Here is a 13,190-nt window from a genome sequence, read left to right as displayed (position 1 = left end):
TCTCCAAAGCAACCAGCTTTATGAACCCCTTCAGTCTGGATTTCGTCCTCACCACAGTACAGAAACTGCACTCGTCAAAGTCCTCAATGACCTCCTCACCTCTGCTGACACTGGTTCCCTCACTATTCTCATCCTCCTCGACCTGAGTGCAGCCTTCGAGACCGTGAGCCACAACATCCTGCTCACCCGACTCAGGGACATTGGTATTGAAGGTATTGCACTCAGATGGCTCCAGTCCTACCTCACTGAACGATCCCACTTCATCTCCCTCCCCAACCACTCCTCTGCCATAGCTTCAGTCACCCAAGGTGTTCCTCAAGGATCAGTACTTGGACCCCTCCTCTTCATCATTTACATCCTGCCCCTCGGTCAGATACTCCGCCACTTCAACCTGGACTTCCACTGCTATGCTGATGACACTCAGATCTACCTCAGCACCAAATCCCTCCATAACCCACCCCTTACCCACATCGATTCCTGTCTGACAGCTATTAAAACTTGGATGCAACATAACCTCCTCAAACTGAACAGCAACAAAACAGAACTCCTCCTAATTGGCTCCAAATCCACCCTCAGCAAGGTCACTAACATAACACTCACCATCGATGGCACCATTGTTTCCCCCTCCAATCAGGCACGCAACCTTGGCGTAATCTTTGACCCCACCCTCTTCCTTGAACCTCACATCCGCCAAACAGTCAAAACCTCATTTTTCCACCTCCGCAATATTGCAAAAATCCTACCCTCTCTCACCCGCCCCGCAGCCGAACGACTAATCCATGCCTTCATTTCCTCCCGCCTTGACTACTGCAACTCACTTCTTTACGGCATCAGCACTACATCCCTCAACAGACTCCAACGGGTTCAAAATGCAGCTGCACGTCTCCTCACACATACCAAATCATGGCATCACATCAGCCCAGTCCTCAAAGAGCTCCACTGGCTTCCTGTCTCCCATCGCATCAATTACAAAATGATGGTCCTCACCTACAAAGCACTCCACCATTTGGCCCCCCCTTATCTCACAAACCTTCTCACTCCTTATCAACCCCCACGGTCCCTCAGATCCACCGCAGCCGGACTCCTATCCATTCCCACATCCACACTCTGCAGCTTTGGGGACAGAGCCTTCTCAGTGGCAGCTCCTAGGCTCTGGAATTCCCTCCCCCAAGATCTCCGTGACTCTGAGTCCCTCACAGTGTTTCAGTCCCGCCTCAAAACACATCTTTTCAACTCTGCCTACCCATAAGCCCCCCTCCTCTCAATCAATTTCCTCTTGACTGCCTTTTTATTTATTTTACTATACTTACTTGTTTGCCTGTCCTTGTTTGTCTACCCTCCCTCATATTGTAAAGCGTCTTTGAGTCGTGAAAAGCGCTATATAAATAAAATGCATTATTATTATTATTATTATTATCACCCGTTAGACGCTTTTATCCAAAGCCACTTACATACATTCAATACTGTGGGCAATCCCCACTGAGCTGAAGTCTCTAACCCAGGGAAACAACGAGATGCTGACTGCAGCACTGGAACCAGCTCTCCCCTGATCTGAAGTTTAGTGCACTATCCCACTGCTCCACAGCCTCCTCTAGTGATATTTCACATAGTGGCTGGCTGTGCTGACCGAGGAGAACTCCCTGGGCAGTGACTGTGATATGAACAAAGACTGATAAAAACAAAGCACACCAAGCACAAATCATTTATACTGAGAAAAGAAATATAAAACACACTCACACCATAAAGACATGAGTCATGGAGGAGGAAAAGTGACAAATCATCATTGTCTAAATTAACTTTTATATTATTTTCTTTGCTGGATATTTCCAGGAGGAAATTTCACTGAAAAGACCAGAGAGGTGGACAGGCTCCTGAGTTTGATGGACAAGGGTGAGTGCTTCCTGTGGGGGTTTGCATAGGGCTCGGTATGTGTATGTAAGATATCAATTATCATAATATTTTTTACAAAATACCTCAATATTGAGAGTCTAAGGCTGACTATTGATGCTTTCATAAAATAGTTACACACTTTTCATTTATGATAATAAATAATTAGTTTTGAATGACTTAGTTGTGAGTGATTTAATTTATAGTTTGTTTTATTTTTCTTCATCCACCATACTGTATTTATATTTCTCTGTAAACTATGCTTATGGCCATTTTCCTTGTCTAAATGACTTTTAGTATAAGCAATAGGAAGAAGAACTTAGAGGTAGTTTGTTCCAGATATGTGCAGCTTAATAATAATAAAGGATAACAAGGTTTCAAACCAATTTAGAACTGTTGCCGAAAGTCAGACCCAGTTTTCCAGTCGGTCTAGTAACTAACACCGAGATGTTTCCACTGTCTGTGTTTAAGTGGATGTCATTGAAGACTTTAACAAGATCAGTATCAGTGCTGTGGTGCCTGACTAGATCACATCGAAACAGTTATTTAAATCCCAAAAAAGAGAAGTAGTTGTTCTGCAATGAAACTTGTGATCTCTTTTCATCACTCTAAAAATGCTTAATACATATGTTTTTTCATTATTATTACAAAAGTGACATTTAATGCACTCAAGAGTTCCATATTCCAGCAGTTAAAGCAGTACATCAACAAGATCTTAAAACTTGTACCGCAGGATGGAGGAAGTTTGGTAGTTCCTTTTATCTCTTCTTTACTGAGAAAGCTTCTTGGGAACAAAGCAGAGACAACTGCACAGCCAGAGGAGCAGATCTGGTGATCGTAGACAGTGAGGAAGAACAGGTAATGTGTGCTGCTTGTGATTGTATAACTCCTGCTTTTATAAATCAATGTTTTTATTGTACATATACTAGCAAATGTGTCTATCAGCTATAATGATTACTTCACAACAATGGTGTTAATTATATATTTCTGAGCTAGTAAAAAGAGAAAAGTTATCTGAATGTTGATGTCCATCCCAGTAAACTGCATTTTGTACATTTGAACAGGAATTCATTTCTCATATGAGCGAAGGAAGCACTTGGATTGGTTTGAGTGACAAAGAAAAGGAGGGGACCTGGAAATGGGTGGATGGATCTCCACTGAATCTGACGTAAGGCTGTAATTGGTTTTAAATACAGACGCTGGTTTATGTTGTGACCTTTCTAAATGTTTCACATGTTTCTGTAATGGGAGTTAACAGAACACACAGGATGCATTTAAACGTAGGGTGTCTGCCCCTTTCACCAGAGACTCATTTGGGTTTTAAGAAAAGAACATGGCTGTGTTACTTATAGTTATTTGTATTTGATGTCCAATCTTTTAGTTCATCTTGTTTTCCTGTACTACCTGTTAGGTTTTGGGACGAAACACAGCCTGATAACAAGGGCGAAGAGCACTGTGTAGAAATAGCTCCTGATTTCGACAACAAGTGGAACGACCAGCCCTGTGAGGACGATCTGCATTGGATCTGTGAGATGTAAGCTTAACATTGGTGTCTGTTTGGATACTAAACATGCAATCATGCTTTCACAATTTAGTTTATATTGAGTTATTTAAAACTATACAAAATGTCTGATTTCATGAATAAGAATGACTTTGCTCAAATTGATAAATCACATGTATTTAGTGTTTTTGTTTAGGATTAATATCAGTAATAAATAAGTAGTCATTTAATTAGTTTTTGCCAACTTTTGTTTGCCTCAATTAAATTAGTATTTGTATTAATCCTTTTACCAATCAACAATACAACAATACTCTAGTCCCAGCATTGGTCTAACTTGTTCAAATATGTAAAATAGCCTGTGTGTTATACAGTATGTTTCCTAACAATGACCTCTTGTGGCCATGTGAGTACAAATCTATTGCAGGTATTTAACATTCATAGGTACCATCCACTTTGTACATACTGTAAGAACTAGTGCTGTCAATTAATACAAAGATGTATGTATGTTTATCACAATAATAATCTGGGACTTTAACTGCAGGATTAGCTCATGTTTCATTTGAAAAGTAAACTGCCTTTTATTTGAAGTTAATTACAGTACTTTAGTAAATGGGCAAATTAGATTTAGCTAGATCAGGAAATGGAACGAAAAAGCAGCTTTACCACTTCACCTTTTTTTCTCAAAGTGAGAACGTTATCTTTGAAATAATGTGCACTTTTTATATTTATGATCAGCGGCAGACAGAGTTCATAGGAAAAATATTTGTGTTTATCAGCATTTATAAATAAGATCCCTGCTTTCACACCAATGTCATGCTCTCTTTTTATTAACCAGTAAAACAGATCTATACAGGATCAATACATTTAGAATATTAATCATCTGTATGGCTTTGTAAGATTATATGTCTCTATTTAACACAATGGACTTGATTATCTCACTTGTTTCAGTCTTAAATCTGTATTGTCAATGTGCTTTGGCAATAGTGTGTTTTAAATATAGGCATGTCAATAAAGCTTATTTGAATTTGTCTTGATTCTCAGCGTGAGAAAAAAAAAACCATGTCCTTATATATTTGAGATAGATGTATAGATAATGATCTGGTACAGTTGCTAGGACTACCTTTAGCATGCAAGAGGTGTGACGTATTGATGGTGTTTTGTTTTGTTTTATCCTTTACGCTACTGCCATTTTCCCAGACATCAGACATCATATTTCCAACTATCTAGATGAAAATATTTTATAGGGCTGTTTTTAAGACCTTGCAGCTCCGGGTCTTAGCAGACCCTAGGATCCATGCTCAGTTCCATGCATCGAAAACGTTGGACAGCTACCTTTGGTGCTTGGTAACACAAATGGAAGTCGCACTCTTTTTTCTCTTTTTCTGTTGTTATAGGTGTTATCATTATTTTGAGTTTACCCGTACAGGTTTAAGTATGAATATGTCGCCAGTAGGGATGGGATTTTTGTATGTCAAATGATGATGCGTTATATTGACTGTGTGTAGGCCTATATGTATTTTAAGCAGAAGTGGGGACAAATGTGTGTTTCCATTCATAAAAAGGGTTAGCTGTCAGGTGGGCGGAGTATGTGTGTTGTCGCAGCTGGTGTGAATCAGCTGGATGAGGGCAGCGTGATTGGCTGCTGCCTGCCCAGCCTTCCAGGGAGCCACGTGGATTGGCCGGTGGTCGGTTAAAGTGAGGACCCGGGACATTTACCGGGAGAGCCGGGAGAACGGAAAAGGTGAAGCTACGAGGCGAAGAGGGAACGGGAAGCAAGGCTCTGGACGGCTCGACGAGGAAACGACCGTGAGGCGAAGGTCCATTGTGGAAGTTCTGCTGAACTGCGATTTGCTATACGGCTGCCAGCCGCTGATCGACGGGTTGGTTGAAGGCAGCATTGCGACGATCCCAAGTTCCTGTTTATTGCAACGCACTCAAGTTGCTGTTTATTGCGCCTGAGTGCCAGTGCGCATCTGAGTCGGACGCGCTCCGAACTATTGGGAGACGCACGCCAAGTCTCCAGCTGCTGTCTTCCTACCAGATCCCTGGGCCGCTCAGTATTGGAACACGCTGCGCTTAAGGAAGGGTGAGAGAAATAACTTTTAACTCCTCTCGGTCTGAGGTGTTCCTGACCGAGAGCGGACCCATACTCATTTTAACTCGGGCCATGTCTTGGAAGGCTGTCACTGGTTAAATGAACAAAGGGAGTACGGAGTGCAAATAGTGCCACTCGTTGTCATTTGCCCACCAGTACCAGTGACTGTTCCATTTTTACTCCTTAGCGGCCAGTGAGTGGGAGAGCATGTTCATTGTGTGATGTGTGTAGTGCTTTCTTTAAATATACGTGTCATGTGTGTAGTGACTCCCTGATAGAAGTGTTTGTGTTATTTGCATGTATTTGTGACCTTTTACTGTTAGTTGTACTATTGATAGTCCCTCCGGCCAGCAGGGGGTGGGATAGAGCAGTAACAGCCTGAATGACTGGGTGGTCTATAGGCACTGCATTACTTGGCCTTGATACATTTCCATGTGAGAAGCTTGGCTGATATGGTCCCTTACTGTTAACTTAATTTATAATAAAGATCATATTGTGTTACCTGATATCTGCCTGCTCCTCGTGTGTGTGGGTTAATTTGGGGATTAAAAGAACTGGATGCCAGCAAGTGGGCCATTACATCGAGGGCTCACTCGAGACAAATACACCGTTGGAAAATACAAGGAAGGCGATACAAATTGTGTTCACAGGTTTAGAAGCTCTAAAAGGTGCATTGTTTAGATGTGATTGGAGAACTATGTGTAAAGGAGAGTTGTTACAACACAGAAAACACCAGAGTTTAAACTATGAAAATTAATATAATTTCACTAATGGTTAATGGCTTAAACCACCCAATTAATAAAAAAAAAGTGCTTATACAGATGAAACATCAAGGTGGAGATATTGTATTGATGCAAGAAACACGTGTGTGTACTTATTTACACAACCAAGTTTTTACCAAGTAGTCATAAACAGTCTGAATTCAGACTTCAATTTCAGAGTTATCAGATTCTAAGGGTCATCTAATTAACACCAGATGTAACATATTCAATCAATACATATAGTTTTGATCATAAACAGCTGAGCAAATTAGTCTCTCATGCAACATTGTTCATTTATGTTGAGATACATATGTAAACCACAGATATTTGGGGTAATAGCTAAAGTTCTTCTTTAACTGACACTTATGTTGGTTTGCCAAATCAAATGCATGGATTGGTTTGAGTGACAGAGGGGACGCAACCTGGAAATGGGTGGATGGATCTCCACTGAATCTGAAGTAAGGTTTTACTTTGGTTTAAATGCAGACACTGGTTTATGTTTTGAATTTTCTAACTTAATTTACACTGAAGGCATAAAGTCACATGTTTCTGTAATGGGAGTCAACACTACACACAGGATGCATTTAATTAAAAATAAATGTTCAAATTTGATATAACTAGATCACGCAATGGCACATTTTTGACATGCATACCAAGATAAACACCAAAAAAAAAAATACTGTGGGGGTACTGAATGTGATTTGACAAGATAATGCTCTTGCATTTCAACCAACTGGTGTTATCAGATAAAAAAGTGACTCTACCACATCCTATTTTTTTTTTTTCAATGTGAATAACTCTAAATGTTGTCTGTACATGATCAGCAGCAGACACAATGCTTCAGAGGAAAGAAATTACAATAAGTGAAATGCACAGAGCTTATTTGGACTCTTTCGTTATTGGCTTTATAAAGTTTCAATTGTATTTTGTGAATTTAAATATATTTTTTCAAGACTTTTATTGTCATTCCTACATAGCTACAGTGTAGTTATGACAATGAGAATCTTAGGTCCCAGGCTCCTCCAAAAGTGCAACACAATAAAACTGATAAAATAGTGCAAGTAAATACAATCAAATAGAAGTAGTGCCATAAGAGTCTATATTTAAGCAATAGCTCACGACAGGCCGTGGTATATGCTCATTACATCACAGCTAAGGGGCGTGGTTCGGCCCGACGCGAAGCGGAGGGTCGACAAGCCCCTTAGCTCTGATATAATGAGCATATATCACGACCTGAAGTGAGCTATTGCTTTTATAAAACGGTTACCAAGTGTGGCAATATGAAAGAAAAATACACTCTAATTTAAATAGTTTTTATTAGTAAATAATGATGTTCAAAATGAAATAGTCCCTCCGTTGCCTTCTGCACAAAACATATTGCAAGGTGGTTGCTATGCAACAAAACTAACAGCAAGCGAACATATTAGACTGAGAGCGTTGATCCATTATTTGGCTGTTTATTTACATTAATGTGTATGTTGCTGTTTATTGTGAATCCACTGAAAAACTGTCCGGCATCAGTAGCATGGCTTACGTGGTCACTTGTTGAGGTTGTTCGAGGCTGTTGCTTGGCGTGGCGAGAATATTGCTCCACTTTCTCCGGTCCCCGAGATTGGGCTTCCAGTAGCTCTGGAGAGAGCTTTCGCACCTGTGGCCACTAACGGTCATCATTTCTCTGCTTTGTTTCAAGATCCGCATCAGAAAGCTTTTGAATGGTGGTACTTTTCCAGTTGGTCTACCTGCTCTTCACGTAGCTCTGCATGTCGTAGTTTACTGTAGGTGCTTTTTTTTCTGGAGATAGGCACTGCTCAATCCACTCCTCAATACTATAGTAAGACCCCCCCGGTGGTCGAAGTTAATCTTAAATGTTTCCATTTTATGCTTTGTAAGTTTGTTTCGTAACGGAAGAAATTTTAAATATATTTATAAAACTGACAAGTCAAATCAAGCAATCTGATTGGTCGATAGCGTTTTTGCGGACCTCTTTGATTACAGATTTGAAAACATCGTTGCTTGCTTTAAAAGTAGCACAATTCATTATGTTAGGTGGATACCTGACAGTCTTTTGCTGAGTTAAAACAATTACAGACAGTTTAGGACTGACTGCCTATGAAATCTATTCTGTTAAATAGACATACATAAACTTAACCATAAAGGTAAATAATATTGGCAGTTCATGATTCATTACTTTTCAAAGGTTTTATTTATGGAACAGGCAGACAAAGGATAAATGTAACATCTGGATTTCGACAACATTTCAAAGGATTTTAATTTGTTCATGATTCCATAAATACACAAATAAACTATCGGAAAAAAATCAGCAGCTTCAGGTGCCTCTATGTCCACATCACTGAGGACCTGACATGGACTCTTCACACTAACACCATCACCAAGATAGCTCGATACCGGCTCTTCTTCCTCCGCAGGCTGAGGAGGTTCAACTTGGACTCCAGGATACTCTGCAACTTATACAGGTGCACTATAGAGAGCACCCTGACTGGCTGCATCACGGCCTGGTACGGCAGCTGCACCGCCCTCAATCGTAAGGCTTTACAGAGGGTGGTGAAAACTGCACAGAACATCACCAGGACGGAGCTGCCATCCATGGAGGACCTTTACTCCCAGCAGCTCAGGAAGAAAGCCCTCAGGATTATAAAAGACCCCCCCCCATCACCCCAGCCACAAACTGTTCAGTCTGCTGCCGTCTGGCAGGCGTTACCGCAGCATCCGGACTAAAACCACCAGACTCAGAAAGAGTTTAATCCCACAGGCCATAAGAACATTGGTGTAGTCTACTTTTTTGTAGTGGATATACTGTAATAATTGTATTCATCCATCCTAGAGCGACGCATCGCGGAGCGACATCTGTCTCGAAGCAACACCTCATGAACACCATCACACTTACTAATGCATAGACTAGTCTTGAGACTGGTTATGTGTTATCAACATGTCAATGTATTATAAGCATTTTTAAGTGACTTTTAACTGCCAGTGAAATTAACAATAAAAAAATAAAAGAATGAACAATGATGGAAAAAGCCCACTTATCTTCTAGGGTTGAATAATTAATCGACATTTTGATCAAAATCTCAATATGGCCTACTGCAAACACAGTCTCTGACACAGCTCTCACCAAATTTCCAACTAAATCCTGTCCACCCTTCTCCGTGAGCTCCTGGGCTATTTTGTGTGCTCTGGACGTCTCATGTCGTCTAATCTTGTTTCTCAAAGAGGCCAAAGATGTTGATCTGCTTGAATCTGAGGACTGGATCTTAAAGTGCACCCACTCCTCAGACATAGACACTCGTTGTTCTGTGAGGACACCTACTGATTTTGTAGCGCTGCAAAGGAAATAAACAAAACCATGACTAATTAGCATAATACAAGTTTTTACCAATAACAACTGCAGAAAAGAGCCAAGATTTACTCAAAAGTATTTAATAAACTGCTTACAATATTTACATTATGGCTAACAAATGCATGAAAAGCAGATAAAAGGAGAAAAATGTTCCACTTTTTCAATAGCTAATTATTTGACAACTACTGATAACTAACATATAGTAATGTAATGGTGCAAATGTTTTAAATGCACTTTTAACATGACCATGAATTAACTTTCATTTGCATAGTCATTGACTTTTTGAATTTCTGTTGTTTAGATCAGCTTTCCTTTGCATGTGTGCTGACATTTCCCTAACTTTCTGTCCCTCCACCCCAACCAAGGATGCCTGTTCTTAAATTCCATAGCCTAACTTTCAGTCCACAAGGCTGGCCAGGAGCTCTCATCTGTGTCCGAAACAAGGAGATAATATAAACATTGTGTTCTGTTTATGACTGCACACACACACACACACACACACACACACACACACACACACACACACACACACACACACACACACACACACACACACACACACACACACACACTATCTCGCTCCCTTTCTCTTCCATTGATCCACCACACTAACGTTGATCAAATTAGCTAGCAAGTTAGCTAGTTAGCTACTGTTACGTTAATCATAACCATGCTAATTTCACTTACTGGGTAAATTTGCGGTAGCGCCGGACTCGTTCTCTGTCACCTTTAGGACAGCCGCCTGACCTGGCTCTTCTTCTGTACTGGTAATAGGGGAAAACTTCGGAAAACATTAAAAATATTGTCGTCTGTTTTCGTTTCATGTTTGCTTCCTGTTTAGCGCTCCGCGAACTTGAATGGTGGAAGGATCAAATTCTGATAACGTTAGAGAAACGTGGGGTTTGTCAGAGCCGAACAAAGTGTGTTGCTGTTGCTTAGCAACAGGCCAAAGGCGACGGAAGCCCCAGACGTCCAAAAGTATTAACACAGAAGGGGGCGAAAGCGTGAAAGCGAAGTCACAAAATGATGTTGTTACGTATCATCGCTCATTTTTAAGAGGGCATACGGAAATCACTTGCATTTTCTAGTGGGTATACGGCGTATACCAGCGTATCACGTAGACTACACCACTGCATAAGACTATTAAACACCTGAACGAAGAACATCCATAACATTCACCAGTTTGCAACTCACAAATGATGTATCACTTGTTTATAAAACGGACAAGTCAAATCAAGCAATCTGATTGGTTCTTAGCCGTGATATACTGAGCGTATACCACGGGTAGAATTGTAAGTTACTTTTCACAACAAGTCAGTATCCCTCCGCGTCTGAGAAAAACAGTATACCGTTATACTGGAACAAGAAAGCAGCGGAGAAGTAACGGGGCAGAAGCCCTCCTTTTTGACGCAGCGGTCCAGACATAGACATCAAACGCCAAAACATATTCAGCGTCCAGTTCCTTTGGCATTAGGGCAGGGATATCTAGATACTTTGAAGGTAATGGTGGTGGAGATCTGCAGTGGGGGGAAGAGGACTGTGCAATTCTTCTAAATGGAAGGTAAACCAGAAAAAACTTGAATGATCTGCAGTGTAATACCTTTCTGCAATGGATCTGTGAAAAAAAGGCTTAATTTGTGTGTATGGCTGTGAGGCAGTGGGTTTGTCTTCAAATGGGAAGGTTGTGGGTTCAACCCCTGCTCCTGCCGTCAACATGTCGCTGTATCCCACTTAACCCCAAATTGCTCCCATGGCCAATGTGTGAATGTTAGCTTCCTTGAGCAGGGGGCTCTTTGTTTGGCTGACCCTGCCTATGAATAAGACTGCTTTATATAAAATGCTATTAATTTACCAATATGTGTTAATACTTTTATAATTTATGCAAAATGACTTCAAAAGTGATTTTTGTAAGAGAGTCTACATCAACAAGTGATTGGAGGGCCGGAATGAAGATATTGGTTTGAGTTTTGGCCACATTTGACTGCTTGTTACTGGGAATATTACATGGGAAACCAGGATGTTAGCATGTATCTTTATTTATCTGTGCTTTATACGTGCTCATGACCTTCATATGCAATTAAAGAAAGCTACTTATTGTACTGCTGGGGGGCTGTTTGATAAAGAAACTCTTTAAGATTGGGAGTTTAGCCTTTGAAACAATTTACATGCATAAAAACCTATATAACACACTAGGGAAGGGAAACCCCAACAAGCATAACAAGGCCCCTTTTAGACATGAGTTGGTGGATGGGTTTTGTAGGGGATATGTTCACGCACTCTGATACTTGTAACTTCCTATTTAAAAAAAAAAAGTGACATGTATCCAAAAGACGTGACATTTTTACTACTTTGAAAATAACCTTTCTGCACAATTGATACATTTTACGTACTGTATTACTAATCTACGTCAAATTAGTTTAAAAGTTTAAAAGGAATGATAGATAGATAGATAGATAGATAGATAGATACTGTTACTTTAATATGGTGTGTGTGATCATTGTCTGGTACAGGATTCTTAAGAAGCAAATTTTAACCCTTAGTGGGGGAGTGACTTCCTCAAAAAGATAAAGTGTTTAGAAATTGAAAGTCTTCCTTGGTCACATACTTCAGTGTAACTGCTGTAGAGCTGACCTTCTAGGAAATACTTGACATTCCCGTGAGTGATGAAGGAAATCTATACCAATGTTGAAGGTGTAAAACCCCTAAACTCAAGAGGATCATCAGCAAAACAAGAAGGTAAGTGTGTCAGTCAGACTGTAACATCCCGTCATGTCTGCTAATTTATTCATGTTAAGTTGGTAAATCAGGTTCATGTTAAATGTTTCATGTTTAGTTCATAGCCCAGTTTAGATTTATGTTTAGTCAAGTCTTTTTGTTCACCTGTCTAGCAGGACCGTGGGAAATAGGGGTGCTGAGGGTGCGGCAGCACACCCTGGTGGAGGACAGGGGATCTGCACTTCCACAAGATTAAATACAAATATAATACAAAAAAAATTAATTTTCAGCCTTGATGTAACAACATTCATAACTAGAGAATGCAATTTCTGAAGAAATTGCGAGTGGGAATGCTTTATGCTGAAAATGTGACGCCAAACTGCTATGCTGAAATGTAATGTGTAAGAAGAAAGGGAAGAATTTAGATTGAAATGATACATGAACACAGGGGGCTTAAATGTGTGATGAGAGAAGAAAAGAAAGTAAAAAGGCTTGGAAAAGCAGCAGAATATTTGAACTGCAAACTTCTGAACTAACTTGATGGCGAATGATCTGTCGCCATGGCAACAGCATTTGATGACACCCCATATTACGCTTAGATGCGTTGATGGCTGCATCGTTACCAAACCTGTGAAGTTTTGGGGCGTTTGGAGCAGTTTCACTGAAGTTATGAGAAAGCCGTGTTTCATGGCGAGCATTGTGTTGCCATGGCAACGGATTTGAAGAAATCTCAAAACTGTCCCGTAGATGTCTTCACGGCTGGACTGTTAGCACACGTGAAGTTTGAGCACTTTTTGAACATTTTCATAGGAGTTATAGCGACATCATATTTTATGGCGAGGGATGCGTTTCCATGGAAACGGCATATGATGA

The 13,190-nt window shown here is 40.4% G+C and overlaps 1 protein-coding gene across 1 annotated transcript; it reads left to right on the top strand.

Annotated features, from left to right (window-relative positions):
* The first annotated feature begins 1,858 nt into the window (after window positions 1-1,858).
* LOC307030875 (CD209 antigen-like protein A) lies at window positions 1,859-5,989 on the top strand. The gene is made up of 5 exons (XM_079696257.1): window positions 1,859-1,890; window positions 2,621-2,745; window positions 2,952-3,055; window positions 3,299-3,421; window positions 4,951-5,989. Exons 1-5 carry the CDS (start codon window positions 1,881-1,883, stop codon window positions 4,997-4,999), a joined length of 411 nt encoding a protein of 136 aa, XP_079552383.1. The 5' UTR covers window positions 1,859-1,880; the 3' UTR covers window positions 5,000-5,989.
* Window positions 5,990-13,190: the final 7,201 nt, after the last annotated feature.

This window comes from Notothenia rossii (assembly GCF_949606895.1).
Source record: "Notothenia rossii genome assembly, contig: SUPER_2_unloc_2, whole genome shotgun sequence".
In the NCBI taxonomy this organism is placed as follows: Eukaryota; Metazoa; Chordata; class Actinopteri; order Perciformes; family Nototheniidae; genus Notothenia; species Notothenia rossii.
The sequence above is the reverse complement of the archived record's forward strand: the minus strand, read 5'-3'. Positions and strand labels throughout refer to the sequence as shown.

What these genes read in the sequence shown, in the direction of transcription:
- LOC307030875 (XM_079696257.1), top strand. An exon ending in TAGACAGTGAGGAAGAACAG is followed by an intron (nt 2,746 to 2,951) that starts GTAATGTGTGCT and finishes ACATTTGAACAG; the next exon opens with GAATTCATTTCTCATATGAG. An exon ending in GGATCTCCACTGAATCTGAC is followed by an intron (nt 3,056 to 3,298) that starts GTAAGGCTGTAA and finishes ACTACCTGTTAG; the next exon opens with GTTTTGGGACGAAACACAGC.